Here is a 21,215-nt window from a genome sequence, read left to right on the forward strand (position 1 = left end):
CCTCTTTCTCTTAAGCCTCCGTAGTCCCAGCTTCTTCTCATCTCAGCTGTAGGCTGGGACAAGTCTTATTTCTCTCCTGGGGCTCGTTCCTCTCCGGGCTCAGCTGCTCTGCTCGCTCCACAGGGTCAGCTGTAGACTCTCAGGCTCTCTCTCTTCCCGGGGCCTCTGCCATGTCTGTGGAGCCATCTCTATTCCTCTGTGTTCTTCTCCTGTGTGATTACTTCCCGGGGCTCCAGCATCCAAAACTCCCACTCTCTCCTCTGCCATGTCATTTTCCTTGGCACATCCTACTGATGTGGCCCCATCAAAGCCCTAATCATAATTTAATCAAGTGAAAGTGAAACCTCTGAAGCCAAACTGCTCCAGTGGCCTTGACAAACACCACGCAGTGGGTCGGCTTAGACAGCAGGAATGTACCGTCTCCCAGTTTTGGTGGCTGGACGTCCGGCACCACGTTACTGGCAGGGCTTGCTCTCCCCCAGAGCCTGCGGCATTCCGGCAGTGCTCCGTGGCGTGGTAGTCTCGCTCTCGTCGTGTCGGGCACTGATTTCCACTGCTCCTGCCTGCACCTGACCTTCCCCTGCTTCTAAGGACTCTGGTCATGTGACTCAAAGCCCACCCTGACTCCATCTGGCCTCAACTAAATGGAACCTTCAAAGATGCTCTTCACCCAGAGTCCACACCTTAACTAATGCCGTGGTCAAAGGTCCTCTTTGCAAAGGGGCTCCCACCCACAGGAACACGGGTTAAGACTTGAACATGGCTTTTGTTGGACTGCATGGGTCAGTCCCAACAGGTGAGGATGAAATCATAGAGAGAATCCACCTGTCACTTTGTCCTCTGTGACCATGGACAACAAGAATGGGCAGTGAGCAAACCCAGGGGAGTGGTGTCCAAATGAAGCCTGTTTCTCTGTCTTGATGAGACATGTCCCCACTAAACTAATTGATTACTCACTTAATTAATCAATTCTCTACTCTCTATCCCTCCAACTTTTTTAAACATTTTTTTATAAGAGCCGTTGTAGATCACTGCAAAAGCATACAGAAAATAGGGAATTCCCATAGACCGCTCACACACACACAGTTTTCCCTGTTATTAATATTTTGCATTAGTGTGGTACCTGTGTTACAGTTGATGAAAGGATGTTATTATAATTATATTAGTAATATTAGTCTGTAGTTTACATTAGGAATCACTCTTTGTGTTGTGCAGTTCTATGGGTTTTTTTGACTTTTTAATTCCGGTAACATACAATCTAAAATTATCCATTTTAACCACTTCCAAGTACTTTACAATTCAGTGGAGTTATATTCACAATGTTGTGCTTCCATCACCACCATCCATTACCAAAACCTTTCCATGACCCTAAACAGAAACTCTGTTTCATTTCGGCAGTAACTCCCCATTCTTCACCCCCACTCTAGCCTTTGGTAACCTGTATTCTAATTCCTGACTCTATGAATTTGCATATTCTAATGAAATCGCATAAGTGAAATCAAACAATATTTGTCCCTTTGTATCTGGCTTATTTCACTGAACATGATGCCTTCAAGGTACATCCATGTTGTAGCAAGAATCACAACTTCATTCTTTTTTATAGCCGAATAATAGTGCACTTATGAATTTACCACATTTTGTTATTCATTCACCTGTTGATAGACATTCAGGTTGCTTCCACCTTTTAGCAATCGTGAGTAATGCCGCTAAGAACATCAGTGTGCAAGTAACTGTTCAAGCCCCTGCTTTCAATTATTCTGGGTATTTTTGTACCTAGCAGTGGGATTGCTGGGTCGTGTGGTAAATCTGTACTGTACTTTCTCAGGAAATGACAAACTTTTCCACAGAGGCTGCTTCACGTTACATTCCCACTCAAAACGAGCAAGTCTCCCTATTTCTTCACATCCTGTCCAACAGCTATTATTTTCAATTTTTAATAGCCATTCTAGTGGGTGTGAAATTATGGTTTTGATTTCCATTTCCCTAAAGGCAAGTGATGTTGAACATCATTTCATGTGCTTATTGGCCATTTGTATATCGTCTTTGGAAGAAAAAAATGTCTATTCAAGTCCTTTGCTGAATTTTTAATTAGGTCATCTGTCTTTTTTGTTGTTGACTTGTAGGAGTTCTTTATATATTTTGGATATTAAACCCTTGTCAAATATATGGTTTCCAAATATTTTCTCACATTCTCTAGGTTGTCTTTCTTGATATTATCCTTTGATGCACAAAAGTTTTTAATGTTGATAGTGTCCAGTTTGGTTTTTTTCTTTTGTGGTTCATTCTTTTTTTTTTTTTTAAGATTTATTTATTTATTTATTTATTTCTCTCCCCTCCACCCCCCTGCCCCAGTTGTCTGTTCTCTGTGTCTATTTTGCTGCGTCTTCTTTGTTTGCTCCTGTTGTTGTCAGTGGCACAGGAATCTGTGTCTCTTTTTGTTGCATCCTCTTGTGTCAGCTCTCGGTGTGTGTGGCACCATTCCCGGGCAGGCTGCACTTTCTTTTGCGCTGGGCAGCTCTCCCTACGGGGTGCACTCCTTGTGCGTGGGGCTCCCCTACGCGGGGGACACCCCTGTGTGGCAGGGCACTCCTTGCGCGCATCAGCACTGCGCGTGGGCCCGCTCCACACGGGTCAAGGAGGCCCGGGGCTTGAACCGCGGACCTCCCATGTGGTAGGCGGACGCCCTAACCACTGGGCCAAGTCTGCTTTCCATTGTTCGTTCTTTTGGTGTTAAATCTGAAAAACCACTGCCTAATACAAGGTTGTAAAGATATATTCCCCTTGTTTATTCTTCTAGGTGTTTTATAATTTTTGGCTCCTATATTTAGGTCTTTGATCCATTTTTCAGTTAATTTTTATACATTGTATGAGGGGTAGGGGTCCACTTTCATTCTTTTATATGTGGATATTTTTTTTTCCCAGCACCCATTGTTGTCGAGACTGTTCTTTCCTCAGTGGGTGGACCTGGCACCCTTGCCAAAAATCAGTTGTCCACAGCTGTGAGGGTTAATTTCTGAACTTTCAATTCCCTTGTTCTATATGTCTGTCCTAGTGCTAGGACTATCCTGTTTCGGTTACTGTGGTTTATAATAAGTTTTACAATTGAGAAATACGAGTCCTCCAACTTCGTTCTTTTTAAAGATGGTTTTGGCTATTCTGGGCCCTTACCTTTCCATATGAAGTTAACGCTTGACATTTCCATCTCTCCAAAGAAGGCTGTTGGAATTCTGATTGGGATTGTGTTGAATCTGTACATCTTTTTGGGTAGAATTGGCATCTTAACAATATTAATTTTCCAACCCATGAACACAGACTGTCTTTCCATTAATTTGGGTACTCTGAATTATTTAGTAATGCTTGGTAGTTTTCTGACTATAGGGCCTTAACATCCTTGGTAAATTTATTCCTAGATTGTGATTCTTTTAGTTGCTATTATAAATGAATTTTTTTCTTGATTTCCTCTTCAGGCTGTGCGTTACTAATGTAGAGAAATGCTACTGAGTTTTGCATGTCCACCTCGTACCCGCCACTTTGCTGAACTCGTTCATTACCTAGAGGAGCTTTGTCGCAATATTTTCAGGATTTTCTGCATATAGGAGCGTGTCATCTGCAATAGGGAAAGTTCTCTTTCTTTCGTGTGTGAATGCCTTCTATTTCTTTTTCTTGCCTAATGGCTCTGGCTAGAACTTGAATAGCGGTGGTGACGGTGGGCATCCGTGTCTCGTCCCTGATCTTAGAGGGAACACTTGCAGTCTTCGCCCTGATGTAGGCTGTTCGCCGTGTTTCTCATGTGCCCCTTACAGTGGCGAGGAGGCTGCCTTCTGCTCCCAGCTTTCTGGCTGTTTTCACCCAGAAGGGGCTGCTGGATTGGGTGACGGCCTCTTCCGTGTCCGTCGAGATGGTCCCGTGGACTTCGTCCTGCCTTCTGTCCGCGTGCGCTGGCACTCACTGGTTTTCTGGTGTTGGCCCCCATTGCCTGACCTCGAGGGCACACGTGGGACTTTCTGTGCCTCAGGCCCGTGTTCCTGAGCTCGGGCCCGGGAAAAGCCACGTGCTCCTGCACCTTGCAAGTCTCTGAGTTCCCCAAATATTCCTCTTGGCGAGGATCACCAAGAGTCTTTCTAACCTACCCTCTATCAGGAATTGCTGTAAGGTGAAGGGTGAAATAGTGACATCTGCCGTGGGACGGATTACTCTGGTAGGTTATTATTCCATCGAGCAAACTCTTCTAAGCACCTGGTATTTGCCTGACACTGTGCCAGGTTCCGGAGATGGTTTCTTTTAATGTTGAAAACGTACAACCCAGTTTGAGGGGAGGTGGCAGTCTTCAAATGAGTAATTATGCCAGATCGTGCCTAAAGCCCGAGAGATGGCAATGCACCAGGAGTTCCGGAGACGCTCCAAAGAAGCCACGGATCAGGCAATCAAAGCAGACTTCAGTAAAGTCAGGCCTTCCCTCGCGGCCTTCAGCAAAGCCAGAGTTCACAGAAGCTTCCAGCGAGGCGACACTGCGTGAGCCAGACCCCAAGAAGAGCCGGCATGTGGCGTGGTCACAAGTGGCTGACCACAAGGAGGCCCTGCAGGCTCTGGTCATTTTCAGAGCAAGAGGGGAGTGGCCACAGCTTGTCACCCCTGATAGTTAGAGCTAACCGTGGTCTGGCGCCTTCCAGCTGATCGAATCCACACACTTGTACCTGGTGGGGTAGGTCTTGCCACGTTTTTCAGATGTAACCCGTCTCTTGGGGAAATGAGTGCATGCCAGAGGAGGGTCTAGAGAACGTGGCAGGGCACCGGGGGAGTGTGCTAAGGGTGGGGTATGTGGTCCAGGGCAGAGTGGAGCCGTGGACAGGGAAGGTTTTCTCGAAGCGGCGTGGAGAGCTGCCCGGAAGAAGGGGCAGGGGAGGGGCTTCTGAGCAGAGGACAGAGGGCGAAGCCACGCGGCCCACCAGGAAGGAGCAAACTTTTTTGTTTGTTTTTTTTTTAAGTCCCTCCTCCCCCTGTTGTCCGCTCTCACATTTGCTGTGTGTTCTTCTGTGTCCACTCGCATTATCCAGAGGCATCCGGAAACTGCATCTCTTTCCTTTGTTGCATCATCTTGCTGCATCAGCTCTCATGTGTGCAGCCCTGGGTGGGCTGTGCTTTTTTCGCGCTGGGCGGCTCTCCCTACGGGGCGCACCCCTTGCCCGTGGGGCTCCCCTACGCGGGGACACCCCTGCGTGGCAGGGCGCTCCTTGCGCGCATCAGCACTGCGCATGGGCCAGCTGTCAGCTGAGCCAAATCCGCTTCCCGGGAGCAAATGTTTTAATGCCACTTTGCAAATAGATACTCTTTCTCGTTACCCACAGAGCAGGTGCCAGCCCTTCACGCCCTTCTGTCCATCATCAGCACCAGGGAAGGCTCACCTGGAGAGCTTCGGCACCATTCGTTTTGTCTCGTCGGTACGGTTTTTACTAAGCCAGGGTGACTGCGGGCTCTGCGTCCAGGGTGTTGACCTGAGGCTGGGCGACGCTCCGTCCCGCGGCTCCACCCCGCTCGCAAAGCTGGCCTCCGAGGCTGTGCGTTGTCACGCCCCGCCGTCTCCAGCCCTTTCTACACCCCCTCGCCCTAAGACGCTGCTTCCTTCCCCTCTCAGGGCCTTGGCACGAGCCGGCCTCTGCCGGCCGTGTCGTTTCCCCTCCTCCCAGCCGTGCTGGCTCCTGCTCCTTCTTCCGGGCTCAGCTCAGCACCGGAAAGTGCTTCCTGGAGCCCCAGACCAGGTCAGCTCCTTACATGCGGTCCTAACTCGGGGGACTCAGGACGCTCGGTCAGTACATAGTGGACGGGGGACTGAGGCTCAGGGTCTGTCTCCTCACAGGGATGAGTCTGGGGGTGCAGGGGCCGTGTGTGGTTTCTGCTCACCATTGCACCCCCGATCCCCCCGATCCAGGCGCAGAGACGCGGTGGGGTTATGGCTACGGAAGGAGAGGGGACGGAGGGGGACGAGAGAGGAGGGGCATGAGAGGGGTGGGGGAACCAGGCAGCCGTGACTCGTCTGTGGGTCATTGGACGTCTCCCTGGCTCAGTGTTCTTCAAAACAGCCCACGTGGGAAACGGACTTGGCCCAGTGGATAGGGCGTCCACCTACCATATGGGAGGTCCGCGGTTCAAACCCCGGGTCTCCTTGACCCGTGTGGAGCTGGCCCATGCACAGTGCTGATGTGCGCAAGGAGTGCCCTGCCACGCAGGGGTGTCCCCGCGTAGGGGAGCCCCACGTGCAAGGAGTGCACCCCGTAGGGAGAGCTGCCTCGTGTACAAAAAAAAAAAAGTGCAGCCTGCCCAGGAGTGGCGCTGCATACACGAAGAGCTGACACAACAAGATGATGCAACAACAACAACAACAAAAGAGACACAGATTCCCAGTGCCACTGACAAGAATGCAAGTGGACAAAAGAACACACAGCAAACGGACACGGAGAGCAGAAAACAGGGGGGTGAGAGGGATAAATAAATTTAACTAGGGAAACGGACTTTGGCCCAGTGGTTAGGGCGTCCGTCTACCACATGGGAGGTCCGCGGTTCAAGCCCCGGGCCTCCTTGACCCGTGTGGAGCTGGCCATGCGCGGTGCTGATGCGCACAGGGAGTGCCGTGCCACGCAGGGGTGTCCCCCGCGTGGGGGAGCCCCACGCGCAAGGAGTGCGCCCGTGAGGAGAGCCACCCAGCGTGAAGGGAAAGAACAGCCTGCCCAGGAATGGCGCCGCCCACACTTCCCGTACCGCTGACGACAACAGAAGCGGACAAAGAAACAAGACGCAGCAAATAGACACCAAGAACAGACAACCAGGGGAGGGGGGGAAATTAAATAAATAAATAAATCTTTAAAAAAAAAAAAAATTTAACTAATTTCAAAAAGTGTGTTTGTGTATCTGTTGCCTGTTGGTAAATATTGGGTTTGTTTCCAGTTCTCGGCCATTGCACATACAGTGTACAAACGTTTTTGTGGGCGTCCCTGCGCCCGTCCTCGCCGCTCTCGGGTCCGCTTCTCGGAGTGGGATGGCTGGTCATAGCAGCCTGCGGCCCGTCTGCTTCAGCAAGAAGCCGTTGACACCGGCCACACCGCTGCCCTCGGGTGTGTGGTGGCGAGACGCCACGGGCCAGGGCGAGAGTTACGCTTACGTTTTCCTTGGAACCCTTGACTTTCTCCTCGGTGCTCTCCTCCCTCAGGTGGCGCAGGATTTCCTGCTGGCGCAGCATTCCCCACGTCACTCCTTTGGCCTCTTCGTGTACTGAAATGTAAACAGCGAGGCGACGGCCCACGTTGAGCCGGCACCTTCTGTTACGCAGATGCTTTCACCACCCGGCGCTTCTGCACATCCCAGATTCCTAACCCGTGTGTCTTTGTTTTCCTCAGGGGGCACTTGAACTGGCTTCAGCTCGATCGAAGGGTTTTGGAGCACGACTTCCCTAAGAAGTCAGGACCCGTGGTTTTGTACTTTTGTGTCAGGTAGGTACCCCAGCTCTCCACGCTGCTTTGCACAAGCCTGGACGGGGAGAGCGGTTGGGAGGAGAGGGACGCCGCGCTCGCTCTGAAAGCTGCCCGCTGGTGCCGAGGGGCCCAGCCCTCCATCCCGTCGAGGCCGGCGCGGCCGGCGCGGGGTGTGCGTGTGCAGCGCCTCGTGGGGCGCTCTTGCACTTACGCGTTTGTGCCCTGTGCTGTGACTGCCAGGTGGGCTGAAAGGGAAACCTTTCAGTTTCCTTGTTGCCTGTTCTGGAGTGGCGTCGATGTGTCAGCCTACGTGGGCCTCTTTTAATAGCACATGCGCTGGACTAGCTTCTGGTTTGAAGCTGCATAACACGATCTCTCTCTCTCTTTCTGTCACAAGTACCACTTTGGTCTCTTGAAAGTTGCCAATTTTTCCCCAAATAGGAATAGTTCGAAGCAAACCACAGCTTCAGCTAGGAAGATGGGACCTGGGATGGTAAACATCAGAAACTGTGGGCGTTTTCTGGTCACTAATCAGTCGTAACAAGCTTTATTTTGTGATTCCAAATCACTGAACTTGCCTCTAGCAATTCGCGTTTGCTCGGGTCTCAGGAAGTCAAGCGGACTTGGCGCATCACTGGCAGACAGTGTTGGGGGAGCGGAGGGAGTTGGTCCGCGGGCCGGGCTCCCGCGCGTGGTGGCAGAGTTGGGGGGCCCCGGTCAGGGGACCTGGACGTGTCCCTCAGGAGCCCATCGCAGCACATCCGCTGGGCGCTGCGGTTCCGCTGCCCCCATCTTCAGAGCACACGGGCGTTGCCACCAGGACGCCGTCCCTCTTCTTTGAAATGCGTGCACAGAAAATCCCAAGGACACACGTCGACTGCAAATGCAGCGAGCACGCGGTTTAAGACACAGCCCTTCCGCCACCCCGGAAGGCGGAGGAAAGCCGAGCCCCAGAGCTCAAGGCCCACTTACCGGCGGGAGGACGGAGCTCCACCTCGGCTGGTGGAGTCGAGTTGAACTTGCATCTGATGCCTCTTTTGACGGAGCGGCCGTGAACGTGTCGGAGCTAACCTCAGCCGTTCCGTTCTGCGGCGAATGGTTTCAATGTCACGGTCTCTTGAACGGTGCCTGCGTTTTCTCAGGTGGATGGGACGGGAACTATGTAAAGCAGGGAGTTCCTCGGGGCAGGGGGTGGTGCCGAGGAGACTCGAGTTGGAAGTAAGCAGTTCGTGAACCTGTGGCCACAGGTGGGTGAGTGCCCCCCGCCCCCCGGCACTGCCCCACCAGCACTGCCAGGAAGAGGACACACGGGGCTGCCTGCAGCTTCGTTTTTGCCAAGGTGTCTCTACGAGCCAGCTGGGTGCAGGATGGGTGAGCTAAGCCGGCGTGGGAGAGCTTGGGGCGCTGTGAGGTTGACACGTTGGTCCCTGAGGAGACCCAGACCCCTCCAAGCTGGTTTCTCCTAGATGGAGAAGCAGAAGGGCCTTGAGAGGCACGGCCAGTGTGCGCTGTGGAGAGAACGGGGTGTGGGGTCCTGGAGACCGCTGGCGCGCATCCCCCGCGTGTCCACAGCCAGTGCCACCCGTCCGCCATCAGCGGAAGCCCTGGAACGCCCCTCAGGGACAAATCCCCAAGCCCCCATTGAGGGACACCGCCTCCCTCCCTTTCCCTCCGCCTGACGCGCGGCGGGATGGCGCCGCAGGGTGGGCGTCCGGCTTGGGCTCCGGGGACGCGGTCTGTGCAGAGGACAGCAGGTGTCTTCCCGGCTGCCTGCTGGCTCCGCCCAAGCCCTCCAGACGCAGCCGGCCCAGGGTCAGCTCCATCCTCGCCTCCTCCCCACGCCTGCACGGCCGTCCTCCCAGAACTGTGGCAGCATCCGCCGGCCCGGCCCGCGGGCCCCACGTCCTTCTCTCTTGGCTGGCTTCCTCGGGTGCGGAGATGCCTGCATTCTCTGCCTCCAGCTTCTCTCTCTGCCCATGCTGTCCTCTTCGTTGCCTGCAGTGTGCCCCTCTGCCCCCGTCACTTGGACTTCGCCAGCAGCACCTCACGGTGGCTGCGGCCTTGGTACCAGGCTGCGGGGTGGTGGCTCCCCGACTTTCTACAGCACCCCCAGGCTAGTGGCTCCAAAGGAGGGGTGGGATCAGCCACCCCCACGGAGGACCCCGACTTTGGAATATGCTCGAATCCGCGGAAGTGCTTCCACCCGGGCACGCGCTTGCCCGTGTCGCCGATCTCCTCGACAGGGGAGTGGCAGGGCCCGCGCCAGCGCACCCTGCCATGGGCACAGCTGGAACTCGGCCCGACCTCCGGGTCGCCAGCACCTGTGACGAGGTCAGCACCAAGAGCCAGGTCTGAGGAAGTCCCAGAGTGGAAATATCGGCCCCGTGTCACCCACTAGCCTAGGTTTTGGCGCTCGTCCGGGATGGGATTTGACATTTATGTATCCTCTCATCACAGTGCTTAAGACATCGGTGCGTGCAAGGGCAGAATTGCCACCTCCATTCAACAGACGCAGAAGTACGAGGCCTGGATAGTTCAAGTAACTTGAATTTGAACCCGTAGAATTGCACTTCGCCCTCTTCTAGGTCCTCTCTAAGAAGCATCCCCTCTCGAGAGGGCCCGACGCTGGTAATGAACTTTCAGAACGTCGGCGCGGGGGGCCAAGGGCATGCTTCTTCTCTAACTCGTTCTTCGGACCCCAGGGGACCCCCGGTCTCTCCAGTTCCCCATCTATGAAATCACCAGGAATGGTCACAGAGGTTAATGACCTGAAAAGTAAGAGGCCGGAGAGAGGGGCTCTCCCTGTTAGGAAGCACCTAGTGTAATTAAGTGCAGTAATTAATGCCATAACCCTGGAAGCAGGTATTATTTTTCCTAATTAAGGGTAAGGAGATGGGCCCCAGATGGTCAGGGAAATCTCCCCCCGCACAGCTAGAAAGTTCTGGAGCCAAGCTTGCATCGCGTCTCTTCAGTTGGGGCTGACTCCAAGCTCCCGCGCTCGTCCCCTCCCCGTCCAGCAGTGGAGGGGACGGTGGTGGCGGAGAGGGGCTGCCCTGAGCCCCGGCCGGAGGGGAGGACACCCACAGACATGACCCCTGGCCACAGCCCGTCCTCCTCCCCCCAGCTGCTGCCCCCGAGCAGGCGAGGCTCGCACCTGCTGCCCAGCATTTGTACCTGGCCTGTGCAGCCAGAGTCCTCCACCTTCCCACGGTGGCTTTACCTCTTCTGGAAGATTCCAAGCCAGGCCTCACCCCCCTGGTTCCCGGCAGGTGACATCGCTGACGATTTCGCAGAGAAAACAAACCTTGGCACACAGCAGCGTCGTCAGCTTCCCGCCCCCTTACCCACAAGCCCGGCTGTATCCAAACCATCTTTGTTGTGACCCCACCTGCCCATACCCCAAATACTTACACTCACACCCCATCCCATGATCCGAGGTTACATGACCCATGGGGGCTCCAATTCCAGCCCCTTCGGTCACCCCAGAGATCCAGTTTCCCCGAACCTGTCTGCTCCTCTCCGTCTTCAGCCCCTTCTTCTCCGCGGAGCCTCCCCGTGGCCCCCGAGGCTCTCCCACCCTCACAGAGGACGCCCTCCCTGGACCTGTGTCCTGCAGCAGCTGTGGCCCCTGCTTCCCCCTCTGCTCACGGCAGAGGGGCAGTAAGGCAGGGGTGCACCTGCCACCCCCTTCTCCAACCCGGCTCGTGACTGCCCAGCTTCTTCCCCCGCCCTGTCCAGATCCCAGGGCGCTGCCCTGCCCGCCCCTCCATGCCCGCGGGGCTCCTCCCTCCACTGCGCCCGCTCTCCTCTGGGCCCCTCCTCGGCCTTGGCTGCTGTACGTTCTCCTGCTCTGCTCGCCCTTGAGTATCTCAATCCAAGGCCCCCTTGCTGCCTTCTCCCCGCCCACAGCCACCCAGGCTGTCTCCTGGCTGGACTCTCTCCCTGCCGCCCTGCCGACTCCCGCCAGCCACCCCTGCTGACGGGCGTCCGTCCGCACAATCAGATCAATCTTCACCCTTCCGCCCATCAAACCAGGATCAGGAGGTGCACCCCAACTTGGCCTGCTCCGTCCACCTGCTGCCTTCTGCGCCCTCAAGCCACCAATTCCTATTGTTTGTGCCTTTAGAGCACCCTGACCCCCACCCCTTACTCTCCTTCCACAGCCCCCGCTACGATTCTGAAGAGCCTCCCCCAGCCTCGAAATCACCGGTTTCCAATTCCTGCCCTAGTGTTGCCCCTTCCATTCCTGTGCTGCCACCAGTCATCCTGCTGAAATGCTCCTCTGATGCTCTGCTCATAGTTTTCTAGGCTCGCAGCTCTCCTAAAGGGAAAATGAGGGTGTCCTCAGCCTGCCCGTGTGGTCTGACAGCCCCACGCCTTCCGGCCTCTTCTTTCCCTGCCTGGCTGCTCTGCACGCACGGTCCCTTCCAAGAAGCAGTGCATGGTCAGTGCATGGCCAAGGTCACATCCGACTTCCCCCCAGGCCACTAAGCCATTGCTTGGGGGACCAGGCCAGCTCCCCAAATTGGAGAAGTCACCCTCTGAGGTTGCTGCCCAGGGAAGCTTAAGAAATAGGCTGAGAAAGAAATATAAAGAGCAAGTGCCCACGCCCAGGGAAGTCCGTGGGTCTTTGGGTGGGCACAGCTTCGGACTGAGAACGAGTGTGCATGTCTGGGGATTGTGTGCTCGGCCAGGTGTCCCCGTCGCTGCCGTCGTGCGCGTGATCTGCAGGAAGGTGGATCGAGATTAAATCCGTCTCCTTGAACTTGAACGAGGTGCCACGACTTGCGCAGTTTCAGCGGGCTGTCCCCCACGGGCCCCCCGGTCCGATTTCAGAGCAGCTGAAATTCTCAGCAGCAGAGCTCCGTGGCACAGGAGCTCACGGCAGTGGCAGCTCTTGTCCTTGTCGTTCTCGCTCTTCTTGCTCCCAAAAGTCAGCGTTCCAAATGTGACGCTGGCGTTGATTACACAATGAAATCGCTGGCCCGTTTAATTAACACTTGCTGTAAACAGTCCGCGATCCCCAGGGGCCACTGGGCAGGCGTGAGAGGGCGGGACGAGGAGGAGCGGGGGAGCAGGAAGGAGGGCTGCCTCCGCCATCTGGCTGGGGCCTCGCCATCTGACCGGACCGTGTTGAGTCGACAGATTAAAGAAGGGGTGCAAGACTCGCCAGAGGGCCCGCTGAGCACTAAGCGTCCTCACACACTGGTAAAAAAGCACGTCCGCAGTCCCTTCACTGCCCGATCAGGGCGCCCAGGCTGAGCGCCCGCCGTTGGCTTAGTTGGGTGCGAGGTGGTTGATGGCGCTCCGGGGAAACGTTTCCCTGGGCCCGGGGCACCCTTCCCTGCGACGCTAAGAGGCATCCTGAGATTCGGTCCTGCAGAACGTGCCAAGATGCAGACCTGGGAGCATCGTGCAGCCCTCTGGGTGCGAGAGGAGCCAGGCTTGTCCTGGGTGGACCAGAAGGCCAGGTCTCCTGCAGGCAGCTGACTTTCAGGTAGCCTTGGCCCCAGCACGTTAAGAAACACAACAGTGCCCCCTGCTGCCCAGGAGGAGAAGCTTCAACAGGGCCCGAGTGAAACTCAGAAGTTTTAAAAAAAGAAAAAAATCTCCACTTCGAAGCCACCCACGTGGGCTCCAGAAGACTCGTACCCCAGGGCGCCCGCTGTGAGAGTCAAGACGCCCGAGGTCCGTTTCTCCCCAGGCATTCTTTACTTTCCAGTTCCCTAACACCGACGGGGAGCTCAGGCTAAGTTAAATCTGCAGGGACACCAAGGTTGCGGGCCCGCACCCCGCGGCGTTGCCAGGCTGCTGTCGAGGTGATGAGAGGAAGCGGGCACCACTTGCCGGGTTCTTTCGAGAGTGTGGCTTTCTCGTCACAGAAGATGCCTGCTGTTGCCTCTCCCTGATTCCTCCACCTCCAGACAGCGTAGGGCTCCGTGGAGATGAATGAATGCTGCAGCAGGAGATGCAGCGTGGCCACTTCATGTCCACTGTCCGCTCTTAGAGAACTGGAAATGGACATTAGAGGTTTCCTTAGTGCACCCTCCAGGGAAAAAGTGGGTGGGGGGCAGGATTTCATTTTCTGGAAACTTGCCCATCTTCACCTGCATTCTCGAGAACGAACACAAGTGGGATGAAAGCAGATGCCATCGCTACAAACGTTACGTTATTTCACACCAAAGCCCCTGGCCCGGCGCGCGCTGCCCCGGTGCTGAGCGGCTCTGCTGGGTCCCGGTGCTGGGATGCGCGGCGGGGAGCAGGTTTGCTCTGGCGACCTTCCATGTCCGTAGTGAGCACGGGCAGTCGAGGAATGACGGGCCTGGAACAGTGTGACCCCCAGCCTGGGGTTTTCTGACCTCTTGGAGACCTGCGGCCTCCCCCTTCTCTCACTGGCCGCCCCACCGTCCCGGCCGAGCTCTGGCTGGGGGAAAGTGGAGAGCAGCGATAGAAGTCAGAGCTTTCCTTTGTAGTTACTTACCTCGCTTGTATTTCTACCAGGCTTAAGATGCAAAAATAAGATTTGGTCCTAGCTTTCAAGAAACTTACGCCTAGTGGGAATTCATCTGAGCAAACCAAAAAAAATGACAATACTTTGGGTCAGGACAATATTACAAGTAAGGAAAGTCATCGAAGTCAGTGAAAACCACCTGGGCTGGAAGGTGCTGGCCGGGGGTGTGGGGGAGGAGGATTTGGGGGGTGGGAGGGCTCACCCGAGCAAGGACACAGAGGCGAGATTCGTCTACAACACGCAGCAACTACAGGAACCAGACGGAGGCCCCTGATTCTGAGCCTTTTCTTTGCCTTCCTCTCCCTGTTTTCCTTCCTTCCTTCCACTTATTTTGCTTTTTTTGCCAAAGGCCCTTTATAAAGGCTGTAGACGTATTGACTTTAATGAAATCAAAGGTCCCCTGTTTCGCTTCGAGATGTAGACATGGAGGCTGAATTCCAGTTCTCCGTTTTAGAGCACTGAATGTTGCATACCTTTCCCAGCACCTCTCAGGCATGGCACAGTACAGGGAAGCTTCTTTGACCTAGAATACTTGCTGGCAAAGCAAGAGGCAGAGCTTTGGGGAGGAGGTAGGGTAGATAGAGAGGACTTTTGTGGAGGAGGAGACCCACCAGCCAGGTCGAGAACCTCTGGGTAATTAAGGCACTGTGCAGCCCTCACCTGCTAGCACTTGTACAGCTGAATAGCCGTCGACTGAGGAATCTACTATCTGAAGTTACTCCCACATTCTAGTGCGTTTGCATCCTCTTCATCACAACAGCCTTGGCACACGGTTGGAATTTGGTAGAAGACGTGTTTTTTGTGTCCAGACTGGAGGCGTAGATTGGCTGGCCGTGGACGGGGCGCAGTCTGCAGCCATGCTTTGTCCGCCTTCTACAACGTGGGTCTGCTGGTCTTGCTCATGTAGTTCTCGTTTAAATCTGAATTAGTGTCCAATATTTTAAAACCTGGACCTTTTTAGGTGGAGAGCCCCTGACCTCATCCCAGCCCGCTTTCACAGACAGGGAGACAGGAGCCCAGGGAGGTGACCCGCCTTGCCCCAGACACCCATGGCTGGGACCTGGTCACTGCTCTTTGGCGTCACACTCTGACACTGCTCTGGGAGAGCGTCATGCCTGCTTCTTCCCAGCTCACCCTCTCCACCCTAACCCCCTTTCAGTATCCCCGGTTTCCGAGAGCCGGGTATCCAAAGCCTCACGTTCCACCCCATGCAGAGCTGTGTCTTCCCCAGCTCAGTTCTGCATTTCAATCCTTGCTTCTCCACCCCCCTCACCAAAACTCCTCTTCTCTTTGTGCGCTTGATCCTTTTTGACAGGTCCAGCATCTGATTCAAGAGTTTAAGAAACTCGGAAGTTGATGTGTCAAGGTGCATTTGATGTAAACTTAAATAAGCCTCATGTTTTAAAAAGTCAGTAAGCGCCATCTGTCCTACATATTGATCAAAATTCAATTCCCTTGATTTAATATTCATTACCATCACAGGGTAAAGATCACAGCCCTCTGGAGGTATAGAAGTCAAATCACACTTCCCACATCACACTTGGGGAAGACATCTAAAGGTCATTTCAAATGGAAATACGGCCCCCTCGTTCAATTCAGCCAAAGAAATTATTTTTTTAAAACTCCAACTCAAAATGATTAAGGCATAAAGTAAGGGGATGAAACAAATAACATTATAACAAATTGCAAAGCAAGGGAGGAGCAAGGACATAGACATTATCTGAAGCCAGCCCTCGCAAAACCGCGTCCAGCCCGTTCTTCAGCTCTGGCAGAATCTCGAAGGTGTGACGGTCCCCCACCAACATAAATACCCTAAAACACTGTGCTTTTTTCTCAGAATGGAACCCCATCAGTTGGTGAGGCCTTTTGCTCTTGTCTGTTTAGGACTAGGCATCCCAATCCTCGTCTCGGATCGTGTGGCCCCACAAAACCGTCTGCCTTCTGCTGCCACCGTCCTGCGGCTTACCGGCGGTTTGTCTCTTTCAGGTTCTACATAGAAAGCATCTCCTACCTGAAGGACACTGCCACCGTCGAGCTCTTCTTCCTGAACGCCAAGTCCTGCGTCTACAAGGTAAGCGCCGGCTCTTCCTGTGCAGAGACTCCCACGGAACTCGGAAAGCTTCCTTCGAATCTGGGAATCCCAGGTTGCTGCTAACCTAAGAAAGGTTCCTTCATTGATTGGTGCGTTAGAAGCAATTTATGAGTTAATTTTTATAAACCAGTGAGCCCTTTGTGGAAGTGCAGGCATCGCTGAACGCTGGGAAATCTTCCAATGCCTTTGTGTGTTTTTGGCTCCTTGCGGGCCTTTCTTGGTCTGATTCAAAGGGTCTCCTTATGCTGGCAACAGAGACAGGAAATCCTAGGGAAGTACGATAAAGCGCTCGTCGGCGTAGCCGGGTCTCGCAAATAGGGGTGCACACCTTACAGCTAAATGCTTGTGTATTTGACTGTCTTCCCATGTTCTAGCAGTGTCTCTCAACAGGGATGTCATTGGCACTTTGAGTGGGATGGTTCTTAGTTGAGCAAAACAGTCACTTGCGCTGTAGAATATTTGTCCTCCAATGCCCCCCAAAAGTTTGTAGGGCTTGCCTTTCGGTGGCTACCCCAAAATGCCCGCACACGTTCCCCTGGGAGGAGAGCTTGTGAAACGCCATCCAGGTTCAAGAACCACGGCTCAGAGAAGCCCACCCACTGCCCCTGCCCATGCGCTCGTGCGTCTCGAGCGCAGGCTTTATCAAGCACCTTCGTCGGCACAGCAGCCGCCCTCCCGCTCGCGCCGGCTGTGCTGAGGGTGAACCGTCCGCCCGAGTCCTCACAGCCCCTTTGGAGTTCAATCCTAGCTTAGACGCCCGTAGCCACACGAGGAAGAGGCGGTGCCGGGGTGGCGACCAGCTTTGCCGAGGTCGCCGGTTGCCCAGACGTCAGAGCTGGGGTCTCCGGGCTCTGGCCTCACCTCTGGGGCTGCCCTGGAGGGGGGCTGCTCCTCCTGGGGGAGAAGGTCCACACGTCCCCCACCTCAAAGCTCCCCCCAAAGCCACCTGAGCGTGAAGCCGCGCGCGGAGGCTGGGGGAGCCCAGCTGCCTGTATTTCCGTGTTGAGCCGAGTCGGGGGATCGCAGCGACAAGTGACCATCGCACACACAACACACACGAGTCCACATGCCCCATCACTTCCATTCTGGGGGTGCTCGAGCTCATTCACTGCCGGACGAGCCCTGTTCGGAGTCATGCAGGGCCTTGGAGTGGTCGGGTCGGTCCTGGGGGATGGTTCTCACGCGTCACAGCTGCGGAGGCAGCTCTGGAATCCAGCTCAAGCACGGAGCCTGCTGGCGGCCTATTTTTGTGGGGTTTTTTTTTTCGGCTGAATGGACGGTGAAGACCCTAAACGTCTTCACGATGCCAATTCCTTCACTCCTCTAAGCCCCACCACCACCCCGCCTGCTCATCAGCAGGTGGAGTAAGTACCACAACCTTACGTACCTCGCAGACGGCCAAGAGCACCCAGTGGTTTTTTCCTGAATGCAAAAGCGCTGCGGAGAAGTTCAGAAGAAAAAGCCAGCACTGTCCACCAGGGGGCAGCCCTGGCCCCACAATCAGCAGCCGGAATGTCTCGCGGCCAAGAAAGCGCCGTCAACTCCCGCAAGTACAAAGTAGCTGGAAATCGTCCTGTGCAGAGGCCTGGTGAAGGGAGAGGAGCAGGGCTCGCTCTCACACTTGGTCGGTTCAGTCTAGTCGCACGTCCCGGGCCGGAGCCCAGAGAAGGCTCTGTGATCAGCAGAGGAGAGAGAACAAACCCTCCATGCTGAGGGCCGCAGGTGCCCCCGCCCAAGGGGCCAGTGACGCCGGCAGCAAGGCACGAGGGCGGCCGACCCCGCGGCTGTGGCTGTGCAAACCCGGCCCGCCCCGCTCAGACTCTGCCAGGACCTGGCCCTGCACACGACCACGCCACGGCGTCTCCAAAGCCTACAGGACACCCACGACATCACGAGAGCCCTGTCTCCCTCCCACCATCCAAAGTCAAGTTTTCGTTGGCACAGATTTGTACTTGGGTTTACAAGAAAATATCCACATGTAATTATCGTCCTTGAGGCTCTAACCACGGAGAGGGGGAGAGCAGGGATCGGGTTAGCTGCAGACGCCAAAAGCCAAGAGCCTGGAGGCCGGTGCGCAGGTGGTATAACCTGTTTGGCGTGACTCAATAAACCAGATCCTGGGAGTGGTTAGGAGTTGGGGTTTGGCTGTCAGGCAGCCGTGGGTCCCTGTCGGGCACTTTACTCAGTAGATGCGGAAACGTGTTCGCCTTCTGTAATGTCTCCCAGCTGAATTTTCCTCTTTGGTGGAACGAGGATTGAAAAGATCCTGCCCATCCTGGAAAGATTCTGCGAGACAAGAGGACCCTTGTGAGCTGCCGGTGGGATGGCGTCCCTCGATTGTGCTCCATCCCGTCGTTCACCGAGGCTTTCCTACAGAGGGAGGCATTGGTTGGGATCCTTGGGGCTTGATGCACCCAGCGGCCGGGTCAGATCCGCTCCCTGCCTCTCCTTGGTGTAGGGTCTCAGCTGTTCAGATAAAACAAACTGTTTCTCCAGCTTCCTCCAAGTCCTATTTCCTTCACTCTTTAAAAGGTGGACATTCACTCTTATCAACGTAACACGGGACAGTTTGAAAGTGAAACCGTCCTAAAAGCCTTGTTACAAAGGGTCCAGACCCCCAGGTCCTGCCACAGCCAGGGATTTTTGCTGTTTCTCCCTGGTAGTTGCCTTAGTATTTCTGAAAAACTGGCACATGACATTACACCTTGATGTAGCCCTTTCAGCTTCATGGAATTCCCCTTGCAGTAGGTGAGAATTAGGGTAGACCATCACCCCAACGTCCCCCTCGCTCCTGGTTCTCCCAGTGGTGAGAGCGCACTTCGGGGTTGAAGCCACGGTCACAAGGCGTCACGGCGACTGTAGCAAGTAGAACGCACGTCCTTCTTGAGACAAACCGTCGTTTTACCTAAAGGTATCAACGGCCCTGCTTTTATTGGCTGAGTTTCTGAGTGCCCATTGCTTTTGTCCACATGTTGCACAGATTTCCCCAGCACCTGGCCATCTTCATCTCCACGCGCACCCAGCCACACCTCCGTTCCTTGGCTTGCCGTGTCCGAGCCGCCCCTCTTTGCTCTGGGCGTCCCCCCGGGAGCCCACCTGCCCCTGCGCCAGCCTGCCAGCGCCTGCCCCGCCGCTCGCACCCAGGGCTCCCCTTCCCGCCGCCCCTTCAGCCCGCCCTGGACTGGGTCCTCGGTTTCCTGGAGCCCGTGGCTTCCTGTGTTTGTTTGTTTTGTTTTAAGCCGTGATCTCGCTTAGCACATCCTCCAGTGGATGCAGACACTGAGCGTGTGGGCCGTGAAAGGTCTGGCTCCTCGTGTACCTGAAAAGCCTTGATTCTCCCCTCCTCTCTGGCACCAGTGCCCTTGGCCGTAGACATACAGACTCAACACCGCTCTCGGGACTGGAAACGCGCCTCCGGCGGCCTGCAGAGGTGCCGTGCTGCGCGCGGTCTTGTGCTCCTGGCGCCCCTCTCCCTCCACGGCCGCGTCCTCCTGGGCCCCTTGGACCTGAACTTTCGGGGAGCACTCGGCCTTGTGAGTTCTGTGTCGTCGTTCCACGGGCACTTCCGCCCGGAGCCTCCTGGTCTGCGGTTCCAGGAGGAGCCCTTGGGGTCCTTCTTCCATGAGGTCCTCTCCGCCCGCCCCACCTTCTCCCAAGGCGCTCCCGCCCACGGGGCCGGCTCCAGCTCCAATCCTTGCCTCTCTTGTTTTCCATGTTTCTTTTCTTCATTCTACTTTCTGGGAGATTTCATCAATACGATCTTCTCTTTGTATCCTGGCAATCAGGTCTTTAATTGCTGAGAAGTTCCTTCTACAGCTGACTTCTTTTTATAGGATCTCATCATCGTCGCATCGACACAGACGTTCTCTTATCTCTCGAGGGCTGGTAATTGCCGTGCGTGCTCTCTGCTTCCCTCCAGCCCCCCCCCCGGCGCCCCCCGGTTACTTCTGTCGGTCTCGGTCTTTGGTATTGGAAGCTCCCCTCAATGGTCTGCCCCTCGCCTCCTCTCCTAGCAAGAGTGAGGCACTTGGAGACAACTGGGCGCTCCCAAGGAGACGGTGGCACTTGTGCGCTGGCGGAGTTCCCTTACCCTCAGTGGGAGCCCGAGATCAGCCCTCGGTGTCTTTTCCCTGTGACTCATTTTTACCTCCAGAGAAGCTACCAGCTCTCTGCCCGGGGCAGAGCCGCCCACCGCCAGGATTTGGGGTGGCACTTGCCTCCGTTCTGGGCACCCATTTCCTTTCCAGCCCTCGGGCATTTCCAGCCTCCCGCTCGTCTCCTGAGAAGGACCGTCCGCCCTCCTCAAGGGCACGGGCGCGGGGCAGGGCGTTTGTGTGTGTGTCGTTTGTAACCGTCTCCCCCAAATACAGAGGCCACCTTCGACTGCCTTCCCCTCTCCACTGGGAGACGCAGGCTGGGCCACCCGGGGTCCTCCCCGCCCCCTGCCCTCGTGCCCCTGGCTCTCTGCAGAGGGGGGAGGGCAGTCGTCCTCGCTCCACGCTGAGGACTGTGGGATACGGTCCTGGGAGGGCGCGGCTGGAACCGTCCGCCGTGAAGGTGCAGGAGGAGGGGAGGTCTCTGCTGGCACCCGGCGCCCCAGGGGCTCTGCTGGGCGTGAATCCAGCCCAGGTGCCAGGAGCTCTAAGGCTAGAGGGCGATGATGCGTCTGTTCCTTGGAAAAGCCCCCTGGGCACACAGCCTGGGATGTCACCAGCTCCCGTCAGAACGCAGGAGAACGCGGGCCTCTTCTGCCAAGTTCCACCCGGACAGCTCCACCTCCAGGCACCGGCTTCCTGCAGCCAACTAAGAGCTCGTCAGCGAGCCCACGCTGGGGGCAGGGGCCTTGTCAAACAGGAATGACCCAGGTGGCGGGGCCTCTCAGCTCAGCTCTCCGCCCCCTGCAGCGGCAAGCCTGGAGCCTGCCCACCCTGGGCACCGCAGGAGCAAGAGGACATTGTCAAAAAATCCGGCATCCCAGTCATTTTCCAAAGCCTTGCAGGAAAGTGGATGTGGCTCAGGCAGTTGGGTGCCCACCTATCACACAGGAGGCCCCGGGTTTGGTTGCCGGTGCCTCCCTAAGCAGATGAGCGAGACAGCCAGCTGACAGGATGGGCCGGCGCAGCGAGCTGATGCGGCAAGATGACACAAT

The 21,215-nt window shown here is 55.6% G+C and overlaps 1 protein-coding gene across 4 annotated transcripts in view; it reads left to right on the plus strand.

The window, feature by feature from the left end:
• Positions 1–21,215, plus strand: part of FRMD4A (FERM domain containing 4A) — a 327,549-nt gene that overhangs the window by 197,502 nt on the left and 108,832 nt on the right. For all 4 annotated transcript variants that reach the window (XM_058282382.2, XM_058282383.2, XM_058282381.2 and 1 more), the window contains exons 4-5: positions 7,389–7,481; positions 15,961–16,045. In XM_058282382.2, the coding sequence (XP_058138365.1) occupies positions 7,389–7,481; positions 15,961–16,045 (178 nt within the window). The remainder of the gene's footprint in view (positions 1–7,388; positions 7,482–15,960; positions 16,046–21,215) is intronic.

This window comes from Dasypus novemcinctus, chromosome 20, assembly GCF_030445035.2.
Source record: "Dasypus novemcinctus isolate mDasNov1 chromosome 20, mDasNov1.1.hap2, whole genome shotgun sequence".
Lineage (NCBI taxonomy): Eukaryota > Metazoa > Chordata > Mammalia > Cingulata > Dasypodidae > Dasypus > Dasypus novemcinctus.